Raw genomic sequence first — 27617 nt, 5'->3', positions numbered from 1 at the left:
AGCTGTCTAGTAAAAGTCCACTGGATACCTGTCCTCCGGCCTGCTGTAGACTGTCGCATAACCCAGTCAACCACCATCAGGAAAATCGTCGGTGAGAGTAGACAACCCTGACGTACGCCGGTATGCACGGTGAATGGTTCCGTCAGTTTCCCGTCGTGGATCACTTGACAGGTGACGTCTTCGTACATCTGCTGTATGATGGTGACAAACTTTGGTGGAAATCCATAATGGTACATCAGTTTCCAGATGACGTCTCGATTAACACTGTCAAACGCCTTCTGGAAGTCCACGAAAACTGTGTACAGGGGGGTCTGCCACTCCAGGGACTGTTCGATGATGATCCGTAAGGTTGCGATGTGGTCCGTGCATGAGCGGTTTTGTCGAAATCCTGCCTGTTCGTCCCGGAGTTTCTTGTCTAAGGCGGTTTTCAGTCTCTCTAGGATGATTCTGCTCAGTACTTTGCCCGGTATAGAAAGCAGCATAATTCCCCTCCAGTTGTTGCATTGTGAGAGGTCCCCTTTCTTTGGTAGCTTCACTAGGTGTCCTCGTTTCCAGTCCTCTGGAACTTGTTCCTCTTCCCAGATCTTGGTGAGTGTTGAATGTGAATGTCTGCAATGTTCTTGTTGAATGTGATGTATGACCTTGAATATGATCGAGATGCCTGTTGAATCTGATTAATTTTCATGTCTTGAATGCAAGTGTGATCGTTGAATGTGATCGTTATCCTTGAATGTGATCAAATTTGAATTCTTGAATTTTGCACCATTTGGCCTTCCAGTCCTCAATATAAACTCGAAAATTTTACCTGAAAAGAATCATTTGATAACTTAATGTTAATAGGGGGAGCACTCAAGTTTAAAACTAGTTATTTACGTGTATAAAGGTATGAGATAAAACCAGAGATCTTGGCTTTTATTTAAAAGTTTCCGCGAACTGTATTGACACGTGCAAAGTAACAGGAGGAACATGAAGTACTAAAATGGCAAATTGTGCAAAGTGCATTCCACACATCTCGACCTAGCGCGCTCACTTTTCACTGGCCAAACTAAATATTTTAACATGATAAATAAGAACAATTGCCCGTTCAAAAAAGTTCTTTTATTACCAGTATATTTGTATACCCGCGATGATATGGTCATCTGAAATATGGCAAAAATCATTTTATCTAAGGAATAGCAAACATTGTATTCTTAACGTGGGCAACTTCAAATGAAAGAATGTTCAGGTCGAGATAAAATGTACTTTGGAAGCAAGCACAAGGGATGTAAAAACGATTGTGAAAGTATCAACTCGAGAAAACGTTGCCTTGTCTTGAACGAGGGGTTTGAAAATGTACTAATTTGCATAATTTCAATCGGGCCATCGGGCACGGGTAGGTCGATTTCGAACTTTCCCAATTTTTGCCAAAATAAAAATTCGCTGGAACTTTTGAATCTTATTTTTGAAAATAGTTCACCAAAAGGGTCTTTTGGGGCAAATAAAAAGAAATTCGAATTTTCGCTTCTGTCGCCGGATTCTTGAAAGTTACTGACAACGGCTCTTAACACCTAAGTGTATGAATAAGCTGACTTCAACTCCATATTTGACAGGTGCTTGCTCTTGTTCTGTTTATGCGTTTTTCTCATAACCTCACATTTTTGAGGGTTGAATTCCACCTGCCAGTCTTTTGTCCATCCCTCTAGGGAGTCCAGGCGGTTAGCTATGTCACAGTTAACATAATTAATGTTATCCGGAAATTACATTTCACTTTCTTAAAACACCACGTAGAATTAGAAATACTGCCTAATCCTTTAAAATTGAATGGTAGCGCACTAAATAGCACAATAAGAAATGCTACTAAATATATAAAAGCACTACTCGATTCCTTTCCAATCAAACTCGTCCTCAGGGCATTCTCGATATTCAAAATGACCGCGCCCGGCCAGCCATCTTGAAAGAAGAGATAGTCCTAGGGCGAGACTGCTCCTCATGCTGGATAGTCTCACTTTACAATCGACTTTTTCACGTTAATGAACACCTTCACAGAAAAGTGCGGCTCAGTAGCTATCATATGAATAGTCACACTTTATCTTAGTATGGTACTCACAGGTTAAATGGTATAAGCTGCTAATCTGTCCGCAATTTTTGCGTTGGTCGGTCGTACGAGTATTCATTGAGCGGAAATGGGAATGGAGAGCAGGAGTTGAGAGAGTCGCCTGTGTGAGGCTCGCGCGCACGGAAATACAAGCATCAAGCGCTCCGCAATTCATAAGTTTCAAGAAGGAAAAACAAGAACAAAAAAAGCAGACAAACAAACAACAAAAACCTCTTACGCTTTCACTTTAAGTGTCACGCGTTTCGAATCGAGATAGAGGTGTCCTTTTTTTCGTTCGTTCTTCATTCATTTAATGAACTGCTTCTAAGCGGGAGCCTCCTCCAACGACCTCAAATCCTACTTTTTAAAACTGCACGGTCCCCAGTTCGTTCATCAAAACATAAAGAGCTTTTGACGAAAAAATTGGATGAACGTCAAATTTTCATACAGTCCGCCGGTGACACGTATTTCTTTCGAATTCTGAGACTGGAAAATTCTGACACAGTTTGTGCTGCGATTTTAGTTAGATCTAGACAACAACATTATATCGCATCACAAAAGAATACAAAATAGTGTAGCTACGTCTGTCTCGTCCCTGGAAAATGATTCTATCCTTGACTTCTTAGCAGTTTATACCATTTTTTCTTTTCCATTTTTTTTAAAATATATCAAATCCATAAATTATCACCACAGTGACAGTTACGCGCTATACGAAAGATGAAAATCACCGATGTTATGAAATCCTGATCAGTTCAAGTAGTTCTATTGAAAGTTAAAGGTTTATTCACTTTAAATTAAGCTTTATTGGAAGGCACGTGCACAATATGTAATAGGTGTCAAACCGGGTGAAATATCTTATCTTGGAAGTCTGACCCAGTCGTCCCTGAACTCATGAGAAAAGCTTACAGGCGATATTGCCTTCGCAAATATGACTGCCATAGTATATTTTCCTGTTTGAAGGCGAGAGAAAAGAACAAATTAGCTTACATCCCGCTCGCGGAATATACAGAAATGACAGAAAAAAATTTCCTATTTAAAACGCCGTTGACCAAATTATGAGTGGACCATTTTACAAGTTGTGAGAGTATCGCTTGTCGGTCCCAGCTCTTTTTTTTGCTGCCCCTCCACCCTCCGTTGCACAGCCATATCACCCAAGCAGGAAGAACTATCCATTCTGCGGTGTTGTAAGTTGCCCGAACTTACCGCTTTTGTTGTCTATTAGAATATCCTAGCCGGCCTCAGTTATTCCCCTGTCTTAGTAACATTTTCCGTACCTTTCCGTTTTTCGTCACAATTTAATCTGAATTTGTGAACCGATTTTGGCCTTCCAAACAGATGTTTACCAAAATCAGAAAAAAAAAAGGATGAAAATTCATACCCCTCTTGTTGACACGAATATTCTAGTAATGTTTATGTTAACACATAAATGATCCCTTCACGAGAATTGAGTGTTGATTTCATCTTGACCCGGCAATTTCCTAGAAATCTAGGATATCATTTTCGTTTCACAATCTTTCTAAGAAAAAAACTATAGGCAGGACATGTCAAATGAAGCATTTTGATTCGTTGTAATCCCAACAGGCCACTTTGAATGTCATTATTTAAACAAGGTTATATTGTTCCCTTGTTTTGGGATCGATGTTTTGAGGTGTGATTTTAACTACAATCACTGCTCGTTTTTGTATATCAATCATGGATATCCAGACCTTGTTGCACAATCTTCATGAAGAAGTATCCTGTTCTGTGTGTATGACAAAGTTCACTGATCCAAAGCAGCTGCCTTGTTTGCACAGCTTTTGCCTTCACTGTCTGGAGGGCATTCAACGAACGAGTGCTCGCCAAGATGAAATAGCATGTCCAGAATGCAGAAGAGTTTTTAAGATCCCTGGAGGCGGAAATCTTAATGAGTTTCCAACCAACTTTCGATTGAATAGCTTACTAGATGTACTGGCCATCAAAGAATGCAAAACTTCACTAGTCAAGTGCGGAAATTGCGACAAAAGAAGCGAACATTGTTTCTACTGCTTCCAGTGTTGCTCCTTCTGGTGCGATGACTGCGTCAGCTTGCATAATGGCATCAGAGCCAATAAAGAACACCATGCGTTGGCTTTGAAAGACTTTCAAGATGAAGACTTTGAGAACATTTTAAAGCGGCCAGCATTTTGCCAACAGAAGCACCACGAAACAGAAGAGCTGAAATTCTTTTGCACCGATTGTCAAGTGGCCATTTGCAATTCGTGTGTTGCGACAATTCACGACGGTCACGCGAAAATGATTTTGAAAGAAGTTGCCGATGAACGCAAGTTACAAATGAAGTCGGCGATTGAATCTCAAAAACGAAATGTGCAAAGAAAGATGATTAATATCGCCGAACTTGAGGAACAATGTGCTAAAATTCAAGCGCAAGCCGCTAGAGTGAAAACAAACGCACAGATGTTTGCTGACAAGATTTTTGCAATGGTGGAAGCGAACAAGTTGGATATTTCTCAAGCCGTGGATAATCAAGCGAAAGAATCTGTGGAACATCTGGAAAAACAAAAACAAAAAATTCAAGATCAAATTAAAGTGGAGGAAACAGGAATAGAAAAAACTGAAACGCTTTTGAAACGAAGCACTATCGCCGAGATTGTGCAGTGTGACTCAGATTTATTAAGCTCGATTTCACCGGAGGCACACAATGATAAAGAAGGTGAAGTCGACCATGACCTTCAAAGTCTTCGTCAGTTCGTTTTTGTAGAAAACAAGACATTTGAGGAGAAATTGAACATTGAGGGATTTGGCTCTTTCAAAACGTTCCTCAGCAAGAGTAATGCACAGCAATCAAGTGCCAAGGGTAAAGGAATCAATGAAGCGACTGTTGGACTTGAAGCGCAGATTGTTGTAACAACAAGGAACGCTCAAGGAGAACAATGTTACGAAGAGCGTGACTGCGTAACAGTGGAAATCACAAATCGTCAAGGCCATGACTGTGCGACTAAAGCGCAAGTCCAAGATAACAAAGATGGCACCTACAAGATCAGCTACTTTACCAAAGAAACCGGAAGATGCCAGGTATCAGTGAAGGTAAATGGAGAACATGTTCGTGGCAGTCCTTTTGAGGTTCAAGTCAAACCCAGACAGTTCAGACCCGTGTTATCTTTTGGACGAGAAGGTTCGTCTGTTGGAATGTTTAGCCGTCCTTGGGGGGTAGCAGTGAATGAAAGGAATGAAATTGCTGTGGCTGATACTTATAACCATAGGATCCAGGTATTCAGTAGTAATGGAACCTACTTCAGATCTTTTGGTAGAAAAGGTGATCTACAGGGAGAATTTGACCGGCCTCTTGGGATAGCCTTTCATAATGATAACATTATAGTGGTGGATTATATTAACCACCGCGTTCAACACTTTAGTGGTCAGGGTAAATACCTTGGACAGTGTGGAGGAGAAGGAAATCTTGATCATCAGCTTAACGAACCTCATGGATTGTCTACAGACAGTGATGGCAATATTATTGTGGCTGATAGTGTTAACAAATTAATTAAAATCTTTTCCCATAAAGGAAACCTTTTATGTAAAATTGGCCGAGAGGGTTCGCTCACCTTCCCCCTCCACTGTATTCAGCTCTGCAAATATCTTATGGTGTCGGACGCCGATGAACACTGCATCAAGGTGTTTGATTTGGAAGGAAATTTCTTGTATAAATTTGGAAAGGAGGGGGATGGGGACGGGGAGTTTACTGATCCCCGCTGCCTGTCTGTGAACAAAGCAGGCCAACTGATGGTCTGTGATGCAGGGAATCACAGAATTCAGGCATTTGAACCGAACGGAAAGTTTGTTACAAAGTTTGGATCATACGGCAGTGCAGTGGGACAATTCAACAGACCAATCTCCACAGCATCACTAAGCGATGGGAAGATAGTTGTGTCTGATATTCGGAATCATCGCATACAGATTTTTGAGTAAATGTTACTGCTGGGATTTAAAATCGATGCTATTATAGAACCAGGTTGGTTTGTAGTTTGTTTAGAACATCACTTTTTTTTTTTAAATCTGAAGCACACAGAGCTCTAAGTTATTTTCGAACAGAAATTAATAGCACATAGTGAACTGTCTCAAGATAAACTGCATTGAATAAAGCACCTATTTGTTTAAAAGCCAGGTCTTTATGAAGACGTCCAAGGAGGATGTTTTAGCATATCCCTTAGCGGTATAGTTTTGAGGACTCAATACGGTTAGTCCTTATTCCTAAACCAACTTAAATCACCTGTAAGCTTGTGATTATCCCTGAAATTATTGTTTTTAAGAGGTATTCCATCCTTTATCTCTATAATTAGAGCGGTTGTCAAATGGGTTAATACTCTGCCCAAACAAACAAAAACAAAAACAAAAACAAGCAAAGGTAACAGAAGCTTATGTGTCATTCAGAAAAGCAACAAAAAAATTTAATAAAAAATAAATACAAATAAAACAACAACAAAAATAATAAATAAATAATTAAAAATGACAAAAAAATTAAAATTAACAAAAACATAATTGTAATTTCGTTTTGCTTCTGTTCATTTTTTTTTAATCGTTTTGATAGTAGACGAAAGGCAGCTGTAACGAGGCACATTTTTTTCGTCTTCTGTTTGTGTTTGTTGCTGCGGACTCGAAGTAAATACTTGTTACTGGCGTCAAGCGCGAAAAAACGCGTTTGGCCAAGACACGTTTGGTTTTGGTTTTGCTTCCCATTGGTTGAGCAAATTGTGCAAACTTTGCGAGCCAATCACAGAGCGCAGTAAGAGAAAACTAACGCAAACGCGAAATTACTTCCGACACTCAAATGAAAACCGCTTTATTGGTGTGTAGTAGAAGAATACAATAATTCAGTTGGACAGCTTTCATTTATAACTCTCACAATGGGCGACGAAGATGTCTAGGACGAGAGGTGTCTATATTCCCGTTGAGCCAGCTCCGTACTAATTTGTAGCCTAAAATAATAATAATGAGAAACAGAAACATACTTATTTTAATAACGTATAGGTAAATTGGTTTTAATCATGGTAGCACAAATGATTTCAAATAATTAACAAGATGCTACGGCGAAACGCTCTATCATACTGCTTGTACATTTGCAGTTTATATTCCCCAATACTTTTGTAGGTAACAGTATTAAGTGAGTGAGTTCCCTCTTTTCGTGGCATTAGAAAAGAGAAAATAGCTTCTAGTGGTAACGACGAGCTAAAGCAAAGCCTGCAGTAGTAAAACTGCGCTTACTTAATTTCATATATTTGAGTGTAATCAATGTTTTGTACTTTGTGAAATTATACAATTTTTGTAACAAGTTAACTACTTGCTCTAAATATTTTGTAACAATGTTAAAAGATAATTTAAGATAATTTAGAAATAGTAATGATTCTAATCTCGTTTACTTAATAGTGATGAAGGTTGTAATAAAAAAATTGATAAATACAGTAGATTGTAAGTCTTTGTTGTAATGTATTGCCGGCGGTGAATTGGGTAGGGAGGGGGGAGGGGAATGTTACTTCATAAAATTTTATAAGGGGAGTCTCCACTCGGAAGTGTTCTAACAAAACAGCAACATCAACAGCTAAAAAATAGTAAAATAAAAAAAATTGATAAAATAATTGTATCCGTTTCCTGCACCTCAAAAATAAGGAAAAAAATCACTTCTTGTCAACTCTTGCTACTCTTCCGTTTACTTTAATTTTTTACTACCTTTTTGGTTGACAGTCTCTTTTAGCGACTTTCAATGCTAGAATTTTAAATTTCGCTGCCCCTTCGCATCCTACAAACGCGAAAAAAGGACCACTTTCAAGGGAAGCCTCCCCGCAGTGGGCAATTTTTTTTTTTTACGCCCACTTCAAGATGGCGGACAGTTACCGTGACAGACTGGTAACTAGCAAGTCAAGTAGAGTAACACAACATTACTTCCGGTAAATTCGCGATCGCTTTCGCGTGTTTCCATGGCTTCTCAAGACGTTGTTTTTACCTGTTTTTACACTGAGACACCAGACATCATTAGCGAAATGTAAATTTAATGAGCTGAGATCAATTAAAGTGCGGATAACCTTGTGAAGAATACTTCTCAAATCGCCTCCGAACATTTTTATAGTATGTAGTGTATCGAGCCCCTTTCTACGGCTAACCCAACCTCTACTACCTTTAAAAAATATGTCTCGTACTTTTATAGTGTCACCATTCCTCGAGTGCAGTTCAAAGCGCAGAAGACATTTTTCTGGTGGGCGTAAAACGAAATCGATTTTCATTTTACGCCCACTTTTTGGGCCCGCGGAAACTGGGCATGAAAGATTACAAGAAAAGGGACTGGAAATGAATTAAGACATAAATGTTGAACTCTGGAGAGTACAAGTTTGTACGGCTCGTTTTAATACGGACGCTGCTTATACAGAGGGTAATCAAGTGCAATCAAGGTATGCAAAAAGCAACCAATCACAAAACTTGTAAATAGAAAATTGTGCATGTGTTTACATAGACTGATGCAGACACTTGAGGGAGTTTGTTTACCCCTTTGCCTTGCATAAACTTTCAAATTCTCCCAAACTCCCTCAAATGCTGTTTGTAATTGAATGTGTGTTCCTTTAACCTTGTTAATCACAGTCACATCCTCTTACTTGTGATTCTTTAAGCTCAACCACTTGCCTAAATTGTTAACACTTTCCAGAATAATTTTTGCTGATTTTTTGCAATGTTACTTGCAAGATCATGCTTTCTTTTCTGTACCTTTGGTCGTTTCCTGACACGAAATCTAAGACTAAACCGATCAAATTCATCACTGTCATTGCCCTCATCCTCAGCCTTTCTTGTAAATGGTTTTGGAGGTCAGTCTGCTCGAGTTTTCTTCATCCTTCAGGAAATCCCCTTTCTTCACTGGCCTGTTACTGTAGATTGCACCTAGCTTTCTTCTTTTTCCAATCCTTTTTTTTTTTTGGTTGTAGTCTGGAATCTGTTAAGGTGATGGCTTGCAAAAGTATGTAGCTCAGATGCAATTCGAGGTATCACGCTACAGGTACTCCCTTCTTTGAGTTTTTCATACCTTGAAACAAACTAGCTGACTCCCACAATAAAATTTTCATCCTCACTCTTTAATTTTGAAACAATGTCATTGCACACTTCATAGACCTTTGTCTAAAGACCTTCTGCTATGGGGTGGATTGGATGCATTTCATCAATACTGTCAACTTGACTGCTGTTGTCTGTAATGTCTGTTGGGTCTAGTGATGGTGTGGTTAAATCTAATGAACATTGGGGTCAAGCACTGATTGTCCATTGAAGCAGACTCCATTTTGAGTTGCTTCCTCTTCCACATTTTTCTGGTGTACACCGTCTGCCTGCTAATAACTAACAAAGTAATTAATGCTGGCTGTTAAATTATTCTGATCTTGTTTCTAACTTGTCACCCCCCTTTGGAACCCACAATAACTATATAACTGTATAATTTGGAATTTTATTGCATCGCTTGCAAGATGAAGTGAATCCTGTCCTCTGATTGGCTACTCACCTGATCAAGATGGAGCCATCTTGCCCACTTAGGATTACCTGTTACCCGTTTACTCATGGATGCATATAATAAAATCTTTTATTGGCCAAGCTTAGGTCAAGATGGCAGAATATTGGCCTTGTTCTATTGTTGGCAAAATTATTGATCGTCCTGTCCCTAAATTGTACCGATGCCCCCCCAAACTCCTCACCCCCTACACACACGCACATCTTTTTAGGCTGGGATCCCTCCTTTTAAATAAAGGCTAATCTCTTTTGTATCATGATTATTTTGAAGGACGTAAAAAGAAGATAAGCCTCTTGCCCAAGAGCTTCGTTATGTGATACACAAGAAACCTGCAAAAAAATGTAAAAGTAAGAAACTGTATGTATGGCTTTAACATACCACTTCATCATTCATACAGAACCACCTCTGGTCCACCTTGCAGTAGCTATAATGGTGGCCACATTTGCACTTAGTACCACTATGTACAACAACACCTTGCAACTCGTACATATTGCTGTTCTATGTAAGCAAAAAATTATAGTATAAACAATTAGAGAAGGCATAATCTTAACTATTTCTATAGTTGTGTACCCTTTCTTAGATAAACATTTAAATGGTAATACAGTGGAACCTCTCAAATACTGGTATAGGCAACCTCCTATTTAATGTCAGGAAAAGTGGTTGGCTAAAAGAGGTGGTCACTGTCAGAGAGCCTGCAGACTGTAATGTTGTTAATTCTAACCTGAATCAATTTCTATAAATGGGGATGGATATGGCAAGTGGAAGTTGTGGGAAACATGAACAGAAGGCAAGTGTTTCATCAGCTAGTGGCCTGTTTCAGGTTATCCCAAAACTTTCACAAATGTTACAATGGAAATAAGGAAAGTATGAATTTATACATATTTTCTATAGAGTTACAGTTAAACAACCAACCAAAATAAATACAAGGGAGTATTTCTTTCAAGCTGTTGGTAGGACTGCTGTAATTGGTCAGTGGTGTTGCGCATGGGAACGAGTGTGAGTTGTGTGTAAAAAACATGGCCGACAGCCTGAATAAAGTATGATCGTTGTGTTAGCCAAGTTGTTCCTGTTCATACCTAAATCAGCTGGTCAACAAAGCTAAGTGGACTATTTCATCACTTTTCCTTTTTGAATGTCAACCCAGTTTATTTGTAGAGATCAAAATAACTACAATCAAACTTCCCATAAGTGAACACTTCCCATAAGCGGACACCTTTGGGACCAAGCACAGGTGTCTGCTTTTGAGAGGTGTCCACTTACGGGAGCTGTGCATTGGCGGAGGTTCAACTATAATACTAATATTCTTAAAATAAAGCTATATACAGGTAATGATAGTACAGACAATAAATTAGGGTATGTCACTACTTACAGCTTTTCTAACAAAATTATATTTTACTTTCTTATTGTATCAAAAATAATTATACCTTTGATGGCTCATTCAATAGTAAGCAGTCAAACCATGCAGGATATATCAATTTCTTCCTCAATTTGTTAATTCCTGTTCTCTCAAATCTGCAATATATTACTGCAAATATTAGGGGAAAAAGGATCCCTTGTCTTTAGAGTTCAGGTATTAAATACAAGAAGCTAAGACAAAAATCTCCACAAAATTATGTAACTTTCAAAACCAATTCTTCGAAATAAACCAACCTTTTTAAATGGAATGTGAGGACTTTGGGCCATTTACCAACAAATTGGTCTTTCTCAGCCCTGGTCAGCTCATTACACCTGTGTACAACACCAAGCACAATAGGTATTGTGGGCACACGCAAACACAATCTAATATGATCTCTGTGAGACATATTGCAAATTCATGACTTCCTAACCTTTCGCAGAAGCATTGATTGTCCCCATCAAGAATTTTTGTCTGTATATAATCGAGTGCTTCAACCAGTGATTGGGAGGACCCCTATTTTATAATAAGAAAAGATAATTCCATTTGACTATGTATGGTGATGGTTAAGAGGCCATGATAGGAAACGTTTTTGTAAATAAGAAAATTGAATAAATTGTTAATATTAAAATGTAGTTACTGTTTGCACAAATATGACCAAAATTCTTGATGATTGAGACAAATCCTTTACGCATAGCCCATCACTGTTGATTACTGTGCTTTGCTATAACATGCCAAATCCGAAATTGAAATCACTGCCGACAGTTGCATTTTTCGCTACCGTCAATGACTGCACTGGAAGCTTTAGAAACAAAGTAACAGGATCAATAGGTCACGCTCGTGCACGGTGATTGGTGGATTTTGATCCACTTTGTTTGATTGATGGCAGGAAAAAATGCAACCATCTGCTCATGCAGTGTTTTGTATTTCAGATTCCACCTGTTATTGAAAAGTGCAAGTTAACTGTTACATCTACCTGTATGTCGATACTGTTATTTAACATGGTGATTGTTCTGCTGCTGACATGTTGGCACATTGTACACTTTACTGAAGTGGAGAATAAAATAGCATATTTGGAGATATTGACTTTGTTTATCTGTGCAAAATTACTACTGTCACATACCTCATGCAAACATGGGCACTATTATTTTTGTTTGTTATAGTAACTAGAATACTTCTCAATGGGAAGCCTACTAATAACTAGGCGTGGCCTATTAGTTAGCCCACTAGGGGTCAAATCCTCCACCCTGCCACTATCTGGATTTTTCTTCCATAGTCTCAAATTCAACTACTCTACAGGACTCGAGGACTCTTTTGTAAATCACTTATTAGTGACATTGATTTCCTCAATAAAGATCATTATTATCACAGTTTGTAAATAGCCTTCATTGGTCAGCATCCCGCCAGTTGGTTATAACATGGTGCTGGAAAGTCATTAGGAGCAGCCATGATTCACATTTGTGGCATTAATTTATTCATTTATTGTTATTATTTTTTTTTATCATTATTTGTTATTTTTGTATTATTTTAATAATTGCATGTATACAAACCTGTACTGGTTAGCTCTCCTCCAATTTCTTCATGGAAGTGAGAGGCACCACTAAAAACAGACCACCAGCCTTAAGTGGAAGTGTATCATTACTCTATAAAGTATTGGTTTAATCATGTTTTATGTCTAGCTGTATAAGGTACAGCTTTACTGACACTCACTTGTCAACTGATAACGCCATGTCCAATCGATCTCACAGAAAACTAGTGTAAACAGAGAAATAGACGAATTTTCCACGAGTGTGACAAATTACCGCGAAATGGAAACAATTTTGCCGCCAAAACTTACATATCTCTTAGTTACCAGCTTCCCAACGAACGATCGCACTTTTTTCATGCCCAGTTTCTTCGTTAGTTTCCGCGGGCCCAAAAAGTGGGCGTAAAATGAAAATCGATTTCGTTTTACGCCCACCAGAAAAATGTCTTCTGAGCTTTGAACTGTACTCAAGGAATGGTGACACTATAAAAGTTCGAGACATATTTTCTAAAGGTAGTAGAGGTTGGGTTAGCCGTAGAAAGGGGCTCGCCCGGGGGGGGGGGGGGGGGTACTTGGGTTAAGTTTTGCTGGGTATGTGCCGCTGGCCTATCAGAGCCCCTGCCCCATTATAGTCCATTTTGTCGCCAGTTATAGACCCCATCTTAGTCACTTATTGGTATAGTGTAATTTTCGCGATCCCAACTAAGTCACTTTCTATTTATGCATCTACTTTCAAGAACGGAATGTAATGCAAGGTGATTGTTACATTTAATAAACAACACCTTTCTGAACTTTTCAACCGAGACCATTTTGAATCCCTACTTAATAGAAGTTTCTCACCCCAAAAATCCGAAAATGTGCGACCCCATTCTAGTAACTCTATTGAAAATGCGACCCCATTCTAGTCAATCCAGTCGTGAAAATGCGACCCCATCCAGCGGCACATCCCCATTAGCCTCTTATAAGGAAGTAACCCCCCCCGGGGGGGCTCGATACACTACATACTATAAAAATGTTCGGAGGCGATTTGAGAAGTATTCTTTACAAGGTTATCCGCGCTTTAATTGATCTCAGCTCATTAAATTTACATTTCGCTAATGATGTCTGGTGTCTCAGTGTAAAAACAGGTAAAAACAACGTCTTGAGAAGCCATGGAAACACGCGAAAGCGATCGCGAATTTACCGGAAGTAATGTTGTGTTACTCTACTTGACTTGCTAGTTACCAGTCTGTCACGGTAACTGTCCGCCATCTTGAAGTGGGCGTAAAAAAAAAATCGCCTCACCGGTCCACCTGCCGAGGGAGCGCCGAAAACTTGATAATGCTGAAAACATTATATAAGACGCGACAGCGTCTTTTTCTCCCATGTGGGACACATTTTCTTAGATGTGCACGAGGCGCAGCCTCATTGTGGTGCAAGGCTTGTTTTCGTCCTAAAACGTCATAAAATTACTGTGTTCATTTGCAACTCTGGCAGAAGTGTTGAATTCGTGGATTTCTTAACATCTTTTAGGTCGATGTCGATTACATCAATAATTTCTTGAAAATACTATTGTTACTGCGCAAACGTTCTGCGCATCTCAAGATGTTCGGGGGTCCTATGGGTGGTGCCTACTAATACAGGGATATTTTTGCGTGGTTTAAAACAATGCGGAGAAAGCAGACCCTATCAAGTGCTCTTGGTTTCTCGAAAGAAAATTGGGGTAACCATGCATTTTCCAGAGATAATTAAACTTCAATTTAGGAAAAAATCCCATACATTGCTTTAGATCTTGGCGCTTTTTAAATTTTTATTGCTTACTTATTTCTGAAAATGCGTGGCTACCCCCAATTTTCATTTTAGATTCCAATAGGCCTTGCTAAGATCTGCCTTTCTTGCATAGTCATAAACCGCACAAAAATACTTCGGTATTAGTAGGCACCGTCCTTAAGTAAGTTAACCCTTCTTCTTCTTCTTCTTCTTCCAACAAACCTCACCTACTTCAAATATGAAGATTCTTGTGAGGGTTCGTTTCAAGTAAATAAATAAATAAATAAATAAATAAATAAATAAATAAATAAATAAATAAATAAATAAATAAATAAATAAATAAGTAAACAAATAAATAAATAAATAAATAAATAAATAACTTACGGATCTTGGGTGTTTGTGTTTTCAACCTCAGTTAGATCACGCCAGAGTCAGGTATGTTGCCCCTCTCCATACCTTTTTCAGATAACACGATTAATAATACTTTATTCCAAATTCAAATCAACTTGAAAAGTAGAACTTTGAGGTTATCCCTCTTTTAAAGGTTCCCTTAGTGAAAACTAACAACAAAAAAAAGTAGAAATAAATACTATGAAAAGTTTATGTACAATGTTAAAACTTGGATGTTTATAAACTATTAGAAAAAATACTTGTGTAAAAAATACTCGTAAATGTTCATATGCTTTTTCAAATTCTTTTTAAAATTATTGATATAATGTCCTTCATTAAAAGGGTGGTTCGGTAAGTCGTTCCAGTGTTGTGCTTCACGATCCTAACGAAAAAAGAGTACTTAAAACAATTCACTCTTGCTGATTTCAACTGGATTTTATGTCGATGATTAGCTTCGCGTAATTTTACTCTTACAGTACTCGAAATAGTCGTTAAAATTCAAGCCATTTAGTCTAAATACTGTCTTGCAGTATTCTACTAAAGACAGATAATCTCCGCGATGTTCAAGAGCATTCCAGTTTAGTAGCGCACATCGTTCTTCATAGAGCATATCCTGCGGTTTTTGACCGAGGGCAATTCTTGATGCTCTTCGCTGTACTTTCTCTATGGCAACAATGTCTTTTACCATGTGAGGTGACCATACTGGGCGTGCGTATTCCAAGATTGATCTCATTAGTGATTTATAGGGGCGTTGAGAAGATTTCGCTATTCTTACCACCAACACTGCGCTTTAACAGACCCAGATTTTTGTTTGCTTTGTTTACTGTGAGATTTACATGGTTGGACCAAGATAAGTCATAAGAGACATTAACACTTAAGTCTTTTATGAATAAGCTCACTTAAACTCCATATTTTACAGGAGGTAGGAGCGCTTGCTCTTGTTCTGTTTGTGCGTTATTCTCACAACCTCACATTTTTGAGGGTTAAATTTCACCTGCCAGTCCTTTGTCCACCGTCTAGGGAGTCCAGGCGGTTAGCTATGTCACAGTTAACATAATTAATGTTAGGATAGGATAAGGATAGGATAACTTTATTTATAAACGTAATTTCCATCAGCTACTTAATTATCATTATCAACTAACTATCTCTCTACCTAAATAACCAGGATTATAAAAAGTTAAGAAATAATAAAACAATAAATGCTGCTTTTCTTGGAAGCCGTGTTTAAAATCTTACTTATAACTGTGGCGTCTCAATGTAGTCTAAAAATCATTCAAGGATATAAGTTGCTGGCCGTAATTCTATTGGTAAATTGTTCCACAACTGAGCTCCACTGTATGAGAAACTTTTCTTCAAATAATCAGTAAGCGGTTGTGGAAGAGTTAGCGTATTATCCGGAAATTGCATTTCACTTTCTTGAAACACCGCGTAGAATTAGAAATACTGCCAAATCGTTTAAAATTGAATGGTAGCACACTAAATAGCACATAAAAGCACTAATCGATTCCTTTCCAATCAAACTCCTCCTCAGGGCATTCTCGATATTCAAAATGGCCGCCCCCGGCCAGCCATCTTGAAAGAAGAGATAGTCTGCTCTTCATGTTGGATATTCGCACTTTACAATCGACGTTTTCGCGTTAATGAACACCTTCGCAGAAGATTGCGGCTCAGTAGCTATAATTTGAATAGTCACACTTTATCTTAGTATGGAACTCACAGGTTAAATGGTATAAACTGCTAAGCCGTCCGCATTTCTTGCGTTGGTCGGTCATACTCGCGAGTATTCATTGAGCGAAAATGGGAATGGAGAGCAGGAGTTGAGAGAGTCGCCTGTGTGAGGCTCGTACGCACAAAAATACAAGCATCAAGAGCTTCGCACTTCATAAGTTTCAAGAAGAAGAAGACGAAGAAGAAGAAGAAGAAGAAGAAGAAGAAGAAGAAGAAGAAGAAGAAGAAGAAGAAGAAGAAGAAGAAGAAGAAGAAGAAGAAAAAAAAACCAAACAACAAAACAAAGACAAAAAAATAAACAAACGAAAAAAGCTATTACGTTTTCACGTGCCTCGAGTTTCGAATCGAGATAGAGGTGCCCTCTTTGTTTCGTTCGTTCTTCATTCATTTACTCAACAGCTTCTGAGCAGGAGCCTCCTCCAACAACTTCAAATTCTACTTTTTAAAACTGCACGGTCCCCAGTTCGTTCATCAAAACATAAAGAGCTTTTGACGAAAAAATTGGATGAACGTCAAATTTTCATACAGTCCGTCTGTGACACGTATTTCTTTCGAATTCTGAGACTGGAAAATTCTGACACAGTTTGTGCTGCGATTTTAGTTAGATCTAGACAACAACATATCGAATCACAAAAGAATACAAAATTGTGTAGCTACGTCTGTCTCGTCCCTGGAAAATGATTCTATCCTTCACTTCTTAGCAGTTTATACCATTTTTTCTCCTCCATTTTTTTAAATATATCAAATCCATAAATTATCACCACAGTGACAGTTACGCGCTACACGAAAGATGAAAATCGCCGATGTTATGAAATCCTGATCGGTTCAAGTGGTTCTATTGAAAGTGAAAGGTTTATTCACTTTAAATTAAGCTTAATTGGAAGACACATACACAATATGTAATAGGTGTCAAACCGGCTGAAATATCATAACCTGGAAGTCTGACTCAGTCGTCCCCGATCTCAATACACGAGAAAAGCACACAGGCGATATTGCCTTCATAAATGTGACTGCCATGGTATATTTTCCTGTTTGAAGGCGAGACAAAAGACCATCTTTGCTTGTATTACGCGCGTGGAATACACAGAAATGCAGAAAAAAATTCCCTGTTTAAAAACACCGTTGACTAAATTGTGAGTGGACCATTTTACAAGTTGTGGGAGTATCGCTTCTCGGTCCCAGGCTCTTTTTTCTTGCCGCCCCTCCTCCCGACCCTCCTTTGCACAGCCATATCACCCGAGAAGGAAGAACTGGTCATTCTGCGGTGCTGTAGGTTGCCCGAACTTACGCGCTTTTGTTGTCTATCAGAATATGCTAGCTGGCCTCAGTTATTTGCCTGTCTTAGTAACATTTTCCGTACTTTCCTGTTTTTCGTCACAATTTAATCTGAATTTGTGAACCGATTTAGGCCTTCCGAACATATTTTTACCAAAATCAGAAAAAAAAGGATGAAAATTAATACCCTTCAGAGATAGGCATAGTAACCAATATAAATGATCCTTTCACAAGAATTGAGTGTTGATTTGATCTTGACCCAGCAATTTCCTAGAAATCCAGGATATCGTTTTCGTTTCGCAAGCTTTCTGTGAAAAATACTCTTGACATAACATGTCAAATGAAGCATTTTTATTGGTCGTAATGTCAACAGGACACTTTAAATGTTATTTAGAGCGGTAGAAGGTACTATTGTTTCCTTGTTTCAGGGATCGTTGTTTTGAGGTGTAGTTTTAATTACAAGCCTTGCTCGTTTTTTGTATATCAATCATGGAAATCCAGACCTTGTTGCACAATCTTCACGAAGAAGTATCCTGTTCTGTGTGTATAACCAAGTAGCAGCTGCCTTGCTTGCACAGCTTTTGCCTTCACTGCCTGGAGGGCATTCAACGAACGAGTGCTCGCCAAGATGAAATAGCATGTCCAGAATGCAGAAGAGTTTTTAAGATTCCAGGAGGCGGAAATCTGAACGAGTTTCCCACCAACTTTCGATTGAATAGCCTTCTAGATGTACTGGCCATCAAAGAATGCAAAACTTCACGAGTCAAATGCGGAAATTGCGACAAAGGAAGCGAGCATTGTTTCTACTGCTTCCAGTGTTGCTCCTTCTGGTGCGATGACTGCATCAGTCTGCATAATGGCATCAGAGCGAATAAAGAACACCATGTGTTGGCTTTGAAAGACTTTCAAGATGAAGACTTTGAGAACATTTTAAAGCGGCCAACATTTTGCCAACAGAAACACCACGAAAAAGAAGAGCTGAAATTCTTTTGCATCGATTGTAAAGTTGCCATTTGCAATTCTTGTGTTGTTACAGCTCACGACGGTCACGCCAAAATGATTTTGGAAGATGTTGCCAATGAACACAAGTGTCAAATGAAGTCGGCGATTGAATCCCAAAAGCAAAATGTGCAGAGAGAGATGATTAGAATCGCCGAACTTGACGAGCAATGTGTTAAAATTACAGCACAAGCCGCTAGAAACAAAACAAGCGCACAGATGTTTGCTGACAAGATTAATGCAATCGTGGAAGCGAACAAGCTGGATATTTTTCAAGCTGTGGATAATCAAGCGAAAGAATCTGTGGAACGCCTGGAAAAACGAAAACAAGAGATTCAAGATGCAATTAAAAGTGCAGGAAGCCGGAATTGAAAAAACTGAAAGGATTTTGAAACGCAGCACTATCACCGAGATTGTGCAGTGTGACTCAAATTTATTAAGCTCTTTTTTACCGGACAATAATAAAGAAGATGAAGTCGACCGTGACCTTGAAAGTCTTCGTCAGTTCGTTTTCGTAGAAAACAAGACATTTGAGGAGAAATTGAACACTGAGGGATTTGGCTCTTTCAAAACGTTCTTCAGCAAGAGTAATGCACAGCAATCAAGTGCCAAAGGAAAAGGAATCAGTGAAGCAACTGTTGGACTTGAAGCGCAGATTGTTGTAACAACAAAGAACGCTCAAGGAGAACAATGTTACGGAGAACGTGACTGCGTAACAGTGGAAATCACAAATCGTCAAGGACATGACTGTGCTACTAAAGCGCAAGTCCAAGATAACAAAGATGGCACTTACAAGATCAGCTACTTTGCCAAAGAAACCGGAACATGCCAGGCATCAGTGAAGGTAAATGGAGAACATGTTCGTGGCAGTACTTTTGAGGTTCAAGTGAAACCCAGACGGTACAAACACGTGTTATCTTTTGGACAACAAGGTTCGTCTGCTGGAAATCTCAGTGAACCTATGGGGGTGGCAGTAAATGAACGGAACGAAATTGCTGTGTGTAATAGTCGTAACGACAGAGTTCAGGTATATAGAAGTAATGGGACTTACTTAATGTCTTTTGGTAGAACAGGAGTTAAAAAGGAACAGTTTAAGGAACCCGCTGGGATAACGTTTCGAACTGGTGACATTATAGTATCGGATTGTTTAAACAGCCGAGTTCAACTTTTTAGTGGTCGGGGTGCATACCTTGGACAGTTTGGAGGAGAAGGAAATCTTGATCACCAGCTTAAGTATCCCATCGGTTTGTCCATTGACAGTGATGACAACATTATTGTAGCTGATTGTGGAAACAATCTCTGTAAGGTCTTTTCTCCTAAAGGCCATTTTTTACGAAAAATGGGTGAAACGGGATCTTTAAAACAACCCCAGCACTGTATTCAGGTAGGCAGAAATCTCGTTGTGTCAGACGGTGGTGAACACGTCATCAAGGTTTTTGATAAGGAAGGAAACTTTCTTTACAAATTCGGAAAGGAGGGGAATGGGGATGGGGAGTTCAATGACCCTCGCCGCTTGTCACTGAACAAAGCAGGCCATCTTATGGTTTGTGATGCAGGGAATCACAGAATCCAGGTGTTCGATCCAAGTGGAAAGTTTGTTACAAAGTTCGGTTCATGGGGTAATGCAATAGGAAAGTTTAACAGAGCAAACTCCACAGCAGTGCTAAGCGATGGAAGGATAGTTGTGACTGACATCCTGAATAATCGTATACAAATTTTTGAATAACTGTGCTGTGACTGTTATGTTAAATTACTAAAGTGTAACCATACAAATGAAAACTACTGATTACGTGTCCGTATTTCTGTTTTGTCAAACTGTACAAGCTGGACCTTATTTTTTGAAGCCGTGGGATGAAAATTTTCAAAGTGCAACGAATAAACTGAAAGCTACTGAGTAATACTTCCATGTGGTGCACTTTATTACCCTGGGCCCGGTTGTTCGAAAGCCAATTAACGCTAATCCACGATTAAAAGTTAACCGAGATTTTCACCTCGCTCATCAAAAATAATTTTAAAGGCTCATTTTAAGCTAATGGTAAAAAATAGTCTTAGGCAAAACTCAAGGACAAAAATCTTTTGGACGAATCCTTATGGATTAGTAAATATACTCGAATCAAAGTTCACGTTAACCCACGTTACTCGGGCTTTGAACAACCGGTGATACAAAAGGTTTTGGTATACTGTAACGCTATTAAGTTCGGTTGATATTCACCGACTTTTCGGCAGTGCTGCCTTTTTCAGGGTGGCATGTTGAAAGTGGAGTTCATTATTTGCCGTCGTATGCAAATAATACAAACTGTGAGCGCATGCCAAGATGTATGAGTCTCTTGGTGAAATCGTGGCCGAGTGGTTAGGGCGCCTGACTTGAAATCCGGAGGTACCAAGAGCAGGTTGTTTCTCAATAGCCCCAAGTTCATCTCCTCGGCTGCGCTTGTTAATAGCCATCTGGTTTGCCTCCTGCCAGTTGGGATTTTTAGGCATGTTATTTAAATTTAAATTATTTGCTTGTGGTGTTTAATGCTCGGCCCCACTTGTGCTATAAACACTGCCGAGGGTAAATAAAGGTTATTATTATTAGCTAAAACACAGAACAGTATTCGTGCTTTTTGGCTTACGCAGAGTCATTGCTGTATTTTAAAAAGGTTCACAATATGCTTTGCTTGCGGTTTGTTTATATTGTTTAAGGGTGTAAAAACCTACTTCAACCTATTTGTTGAATTAAGAGAACTTTAGCTCCGAAGGTTTACTTGTATTTTACTATAATTCTATATTATCCTTTGCTTTTACCTGCTTTTTCGTTCGCTTAGTTGTTATATAGTCCTAGCGGTTTTTCAAATATTCTGTAACTGACGATGATGTTTGTAAGATCGAAACATGTCTTACAAATTAAAAATGTCGTAATCTTCTTAAAAATTACGATCGGTTTATAATAAGTTTTTTACTAGTGATGCCGTAGTTGACATCAACTTCATATTCAGCTTAATTATCACAAATGCGACTTATCATGACAGACCAACAGGTAGTAACTGTTAATGAATTCATTTTTGTAAGTAGTAATATGATCTGGTAAGAAATAATAATAACCTAGTTTGATTGTGATAAAGTTGCAATAAAAAAGTTGACAAGTGTCAATAAATTGTAACATTTCGTTAAAACGTTGCTTGATGTTTATGATTATATCAGACATAAGCTCCTGTGCATTAATAAGTAAAACCAAACAAGGAATGGCTTGTTAGTTGGGCGGAGCGGAAGGAGGGGGAGGGGTAACTTTCTAATCTCGGGTGGATGAGGTTAGTGTGACCTCTAGCAGTATATAGCAGTATAAGCGCTAATGTGCCAAGTCAAATACAGTCAAATAATGTATGTTTCGTTCCAACTATGCACTCACTTAAAAATGCTTTTCAGCAATGGAATGGCAAGATAATTCAAACGACAACAGCAAAACAAAATATCTGGAAAAAAATTGCTAGCGAACTCTGATCGTCTAGTTCTAATTCCTCGCGCTCTTACCAAAACTAAATGGAGATGGAAATAGTTTTTTCAACTGTCTTCGTTATCCGTTTAGCATGAATATTTCACGAATTTTGATAAACATGTGGGAGATGGTCGGTGAGTACATGATTAAATGTAGCCTAAGGCACTGTCTAAAACCTTGACAAGGCCTGTCACTTTTCAATTTATTCCACCAACAAGAAGTGAAGAGAGGTCAAGAGGTAGTTTCTTATTTTTTAATGTTTCATTTCATTGCCGGAAGCATGTATTGCAGGTGAGAAGGTGAAATGTGTCTAAACCGCAAAGTGAAATCGCAGCGAATAACTAAAAATCAAAATGGTGTTATTCAGGGCCGTACCTAGGATTTTTTGTCGGGGGGGGGGGGGGGGGGGGACAAACTCCGCACACCCCTCACAGGGGGCTCCTCTATACAGACAGGGTTTCTAGTTGGACGTTTTTGTTTTCACCCGTACACAGAAAGCTGCCTCTAAGACCTTTAAAGAAAACAAAACACACTGATGCTTTTTGCCTCACTAGCTGTCATGATTTATTATGGCACAAAAACCTTGATTAGCCTGAACCAAACATTTTAAAAAGGCTCAATCACGCGCCAGGGAGTCGCGTAGGCTTGTCAGTCTTTATTTACATGCCAAATTCTAAACGACAGACAGTCCAAATTGCAAAATCAGTACTTTCATAAGAAAACTCGTACTGGCTTTTGCCTTGAAAGATTTTCCAAAACAATTATTTGGAATTATTTTTTTTAAATCCAGTTTGTCGATTTTCTTGTGATTCGGACCAATATAGCGACAAAGAAAAAGCCCAGCAAACTCAAACACTATGTTTAAAGAAAAAAAAAAGTTTCCCTGGCGGGGGCAGCTGCCCCCTCTGCGCCCCTCGTTATGTACGGCCCTGTAATTAGCATAAAATTTCTCATAAAAAGGTAAAGAAATCCAAAATTTATAAAAACCGGAAGTCAAATGTTCTCTCTTTTATCTCTTGGAAGTAACGCCGTCGGCTTAAGTGTTTCCAAGGCCCAAGTTCTGGTTAGAGACCTCAGACGTGTGTAGCATTCGCACGCTTTGAATTTGTGGTGGAAAGAGAATTTTCGAGCTTCGAGGGCAACATTTGATCCTGTTTGTGCGAGTTGTTTCAGTATAGGCGTGTTGTCGAAACTTTGAGGTACAAATTAAGAACTTCTTGTGCATCTCAACAAATTACGTTTTAGCGCTAGTTGACGGTAATGCCATTGGTGCTGCTTGAAGCAGAAAAAAGGTGTGCACGGCACTGGGCTAGACTACGAACAGTCCCTTATTTTGAGCAGAAAATTTTGCTAGAAAATTAATTAATTAATAAATTAAGTAAGTTAGTAATGGGCTATTAGCCACATTACAATTGAAAAGAAGACTGAACTAAGACTAGAACAAATCTATTTGAGCGAAAATAATATTATGGATTCCATTCTCTTGCAAGACACATTGTTCATTCTCAATTAACTTTTTGAGGCTAAGAAAAAACGTGGAATTTCACCCCCGGTGGGATACAATACCGCTAAGATGGAGACTGAGGATAGTATTGCTGTGATGTCCATACAGGGTCGCTACTTTTGCGGTTTATTTATTTCTCGGTTGTTTCGTAAGCATTCAACATTCATTCAACAGTCATAATTTTGTCCACACAGTTTTCTTCCTTTGCATACGAAAAACAACCGAAGAACAGAGAAATCGCGAAACAAGCGATCCTGTACTGACGTCATAGCCTCACTATCCCCAGTCTCCCGTCTTGCGCGGTATTGTATCCCATCTGGCAGTAAAAATTTCACGTTTTTATACAATAGGGACAATTTTCTTTTCGATTTTCATACAAGACCAACATGAAGATTTGATCAAGCAAATAAAAAAAAAAAAAAAAAATCATTTACACTTGAAATCTTCACAGAACAGATCAATCTGTATTAGCTTGCGCAAAGATGTGATTAAAAGAGCAGGAAAAGACCTGGGAACACAGGAGACAACAATTAAAGTACTTTGCGTTAATCTTCTCGTTCAGCGCTCCTGAAGTTTGCATTATCAAATAATTATCGCCCATTTTGCATGATTTCTGCAAAATTTAAACTCGGCGAGGGTGCAAGACCCTTAGGATTGTGGGCCAGTGGTCTGACAGACAGTTAAAACTAATTAATCTCAATTTTATTTTAAGGTTTATTGTAATCAAATATTCTAATGTTAATCAAACAGAGTCTTATAAGACCAAAAAAATTACTACAATATTTTGGTACTTTGTTCCGTTTTCAATCTTATAAACTGGAATTGTCACAGTATATTTTGTTCCTGCTTTTCTACTAAAATTCTTCAGTGTAACGTTACATGTACATTAATTGTCAACAATAAAAATTATTTTCACTTTTTAATCTATTAAATTGCTGCAAACGTAAGCATTGTTGCATTGTGATCAAGTTAAGAGAATATAACAATATATTCTAAAACAAAATTGAATTATTTGAACCCTTCTATCATTTCATGTTTTAATAACTATAACAGTCATTAAAAATATATTTGACAACGGAGTGTCATAACGTGGAGACCAATGGGACCAATGGATTTTATATATAGTCATATATGTATACAAAAACTGTTTTCCCATTTACTGGAAATTTCAAAACTATTTTAGACTGATAAGTACTATACAACTCAGAAACGGCTTTAAAAAGAAACAAACTTACAGTTACTTTTGAATGGAAATGTTTCTACGAGAAGAAATCTAAACAGGCTGCTCATTGTAGTGACATCTTAGGACGCCTAATTCAATTAAAAACAGAGCGAGTAAAATCCATCTCAATTTATAACCTCAAATTACCCCTAATCAAAACCTGTGAAAACAAATTACATTACAAAGGATTGACTTACACGTAAAATCAGCATTAATATCAGCTGATTATATTTCTGGTGGTCATCTTCATACTCTTCAGCTGAATCAGAGATGAAGCATTGTTTTCCGTGATATTACATGTGAAAATATATCTATTCAAAAATCTGAATACGATTGTTATTGAAGTCGGACACAACTATCTTGCCATCATTAAGGACTGCTGTAGAGACTGGACAGTTAAACTCTCCTGGTTCGCTACCTTTTCTTCCAAACTTTGTTACAAACTTTCCAGTAAGCTCGAACACCTGAATTCTGTGATTGCCTTTATCACAGACCATCAGGTGCCCAGCCTTGTTAACGGATAGGCAGTGAGGTTGAATGAACTCCCCGTCCCCATCCCCCTTCTTTCCAAATTTATACAAAAATTTGCCCTCCCTATTCAGGACCTTTATACAATGATCCTCTGTGTCTGATACAAAAAGATAGTTTTCATGTTGGATACAGTGCGAGGGTTTGATAAAAGAGCCCTCCGTACCAATTTTGCGCAAAAACGTGCCACCAACTGAAAAGATCTTAATTGATTTGTTCAGAGAATCAGTAGCGATAATGTTGTCATCACTGTCAATAGACAAACCAAGAGGATTGTTAAGTTCATGATCCAAACTGCCTTTGGCTCCAAACTGGCAAAGGTACTCACCCTGATCAGTAAACAGTTGAATTCGGGGGTTTCTACTGTCCACTACTATAATGTTATCATGAAGAAAAGCTATCCCACGAGGCCAGGCAAACTCTCCTGGTTTATCACCAATTCTGCCAAGAGATCTTAAGTGGATTCCGTTACTGCTAAATACCTGGATTCTATTGTTGCCAGACTCAGTCACTGCAATCTCATTTTTTTCATTCACTGCTACCCCCCAAGGATAGCTTAACATTCCATCAGACGAACCAAATTGTCCGAAGGATAATACAGGTCTGAACTGTTTGGGTTTCACTTGAACCTCAAAAGGACTGCCACGAACATGTTCTCCATTTACCTTCACTGATGCCTGGCATGTTCCGGTTTCTTTGGCAAAGTAGCTGATCTTGTAAGTGCCATCTTTGTTATCTTGGACTTGCGTTTTAGTCGCACAGTCATGGCCTTGACGATTTGTGATTTCCACTGTTACGCGGTCACGCTCTTCGTAACATTGTTCTTCTTGAGCGTTCCTTGTTGTCACAACAATCTGTGCTTCAAGTTCAACAGATGCTTCACTGTTTCCTTGTCCTTCAACAGTTGATTGTTTAGGAGAAGTCTCTGTAATAGACTGAATGGAACCAATGTTCCGAGTGCTTACATTCTCAAATAAGTGTTGATTTTTTACGAAATGAAACGGATCGGTAAAACTTCCGCCGTCACGGTCAGCTGTATCGTCTAGGTCATCTTCCTCTTGATATAGTCTGTCTAGAAATTCGTTTGGCTGCATGATTTGAGCGATTGTAGTTCGTTTTAAAAGTGTTTCGCTTTTCTCGATTGTTGTTTCATGCATTTTTACTTGTCGTTCAATCTCCTGCCTTTGTATTCCCAGATGCTCGAGTGATTCTTTTACTTTGTTTTCCACGTCGTTAAAGATTTCCAACTTTTTCGCTTCAATTGAAGCATTAATACTGTCAACAAACTGCTGCACGTTACTTTTCACTTTAGCGGCGTGTTCTTGAACTTTAACACAAGTTTCGTCCAGTTTAGCAATTCTAATCATCTTTGTTTGCGCCTCTCGTTTCTGAGAGTCAATTGCTGACTCAAGTCTTAACTTGCGCTCATTTGCAACTGATTCCAAAGACATCTTCGCGTGACCCTCGTGATCAGTTAACGCACAAGTGTTGCAAATTGCAACTTCACACAACATGCAAAAGATCTTCAACTCTTCTTTTTCGTGGTGTTTCTGCTGACAAAACGCCGGCCGCTTTAAAATGTTCTCAAAGTCTTCATCTTGAAAGTCTTTCAAAGCCAGTGCATGATGTTCTTTATTCGCTCTGATGCCGTTATGAAGATTGATGCAGTCATCGCACCAAAAAGAGCAACACTGAAAACAGTAGTAGCTTTCTCCGCTTCTTCTGTCGCAATTTCCGCACTTGACGCCGCTTGTATTGCACTCTTTGATGGCCAACACATCCAACAAACTGTTGATTCGAAAGTTTGTCGGCAAAGCGTTAAGATCACCGCTTCCAGGGATCCTGAAGTTCTGCCTACACTCTGGACAACAAATGGTTTCTCGAATTCCGCTCGTTCGCTGAATCCTTTGCAGGCAGTGAAGGCAAAAGCTGTGCAAACATGGCAGCTGCTTTGGATCAGTAAACTTGATCATACACACAGAACAGGATACTTCTTCATGAAGATTGTGCAACAAGGTTTGAATATCCATGATTAATGTAGAAAAACAACAAAGCTTTGCAGTTGAACAACAGAAGTCTTAACGACGCCCTGTGATCTTGTGATGTTTATGCCTGATGGTTTATAGGGATTTTAACCAATCAGAAAGCCGGAAATGAAATGTTTTGACGTCCAAGACCTTGATTCTGGGCATCACGAAAGCATCCTGTTTCTATGAAGCTGTCACGGACCTTTGCAGTGAAATTG

The 27617-nt window shown here is 38.7% G+C and overlaps 3 protein-coding genes and 1 pseudogene across 4 annotated transcripts; 2 read left to right on the top strand and 2 right to left on the bottom strand.

Moving 5' to 3' along the window:
• Positions 1-3684: 3684 nt before the first annotated feature.
• On the top strand, positions 3685-6462 carry LOC146479470 (E3 ubiquitin-protein ligase TRIM71-like). The gene has a single exon (XM_085110333.1). The coding sequence runs from the start codon at positions 3767-3769 to the stop codon at positions 6017-6019; it is 2253 nt and encodes a 750-aa protein (XP_084966459.1). The 5' UTR covers positions 3685-3766; the 3' UTR covers positions 6020-6462.
• Positions 6463-9655: 3193 nt separating this feature from the next.
• LOC146479469 (uncharacterized) lies at positions 9656-12908 on the bottom strand. 2 transcript variants are annotated; one of them, XM_085110206.1, is made up of 8 exons: positions 12815-12908; positions 12528-12577; positions 11954-12024; positions 11411-11493; positions 11235-11312; positions 11009-11096; positions 9963-10082; positions 9656-9913 (listed from the first exon to the last, which is right to left on the bottom strand). In XM_085110206.1, exons 3-8 carry the CDS (start codon positions 12011-12013, stop codon positions 9812-9814), a joined length of 531 nt encoding a protein of 176 aa, XP_084966332.1. In that variant the 5' UTR covers positions 12014-12024; positions 12528-12577; positions 12815-12908; the 3' UTR covers positions 9656-9811. The 2 variants fall into 2 exon arrangements, with proteins under 2 accessions (XP_084966332.1, XP_084966331.1); XM_085110205.1 differs by lacking the exons at positions 12528-12577; positions 12815-12908 and having other exon boundaries at positions 11954-12504.
• Positions 12909-18133: 5225 nt separating this feature from the next.
• Positions 18134-20369, top strand: LOC146479468 (E3 ubiquitin-protein ligase TRIM71-like; annotated as a pseudogene).
• A 3949-nt stretch (positions 20370-24318) lies between these two features.
• On the bottom strand, positions 24319-27550 carry LOC146479467 (E3 ubiquitin-protein ligase TRIM71-like). Its single transcript, XM_085110332.1, has one exon. It carries the CDS (start codon positions 27400-27402, stop codon positions 25156-25158), a length of 2247 nt encoding a protein of 748 aa, XP_084966458.1. The 5' UTR covers positions 27403-27550; the 3' UTR covers positions 24319-25155.
• Between the last annotated feature and the right edge of the window lie 67 nt (positions 27551-27617).

This window comes from Pavona decussata, unplaced genomic scaffold (assembly GCF_977016875.1).
Source record: "Pavona decussata unplaced genomic scaffold, jaPavDecu1.1 SCAFFOLD_58, whole genome shotgun sequence".
NCBI classification, from domain to species: domain Eukaryota; kingdom Metazoa; phylum Cnidaria; class Anthozoa; order Scleractinia; family Agariciidae; genus Pavona; species Pavona decussata.
Note: the sequence above shows the minus strand (reverse complement) of the source record. Positions and strands in the feature narration are given on the sequence as shown.

Bases quoted from the DNA above. Each gene is read 5' to 3' on its own strand.
- LOC146479470 (XM_085110333.1), top strand. From the start codon at position 3,767: ATGGATATCCAGACCTTGTTGCACAATCTTCATGAAGAAGTATCCTGT.
- LOC146479469 (XM_085110206.1), bottom strand. From the start codon at position 12,013: ATGTGCCAACATGTCAGCAGCAGAACAATCACCATGTTAAATAACAGT. The intron at 11,494-11,953 runs GTAGATGTAACA...ATTATAAAATAG, and splicing joins ATAACAGTATCGACATACAG to GGGTCCTCCCAATCACTGGT. The intron at 9,914-9,962 runs GTATGTTAAAGC...ATTTTTTTGCAG, and splicing joins TCTGTATGAATGATGAAGTG to GTTTCTTGTGTATCACATAA.
- LOC146479467 (XM_085110332.1), bottom strand. From the start codon at position 27,402: ATGGATATTCAAACCTTGTTGCACAATCTTCATGAAGAAGTATCCTGT.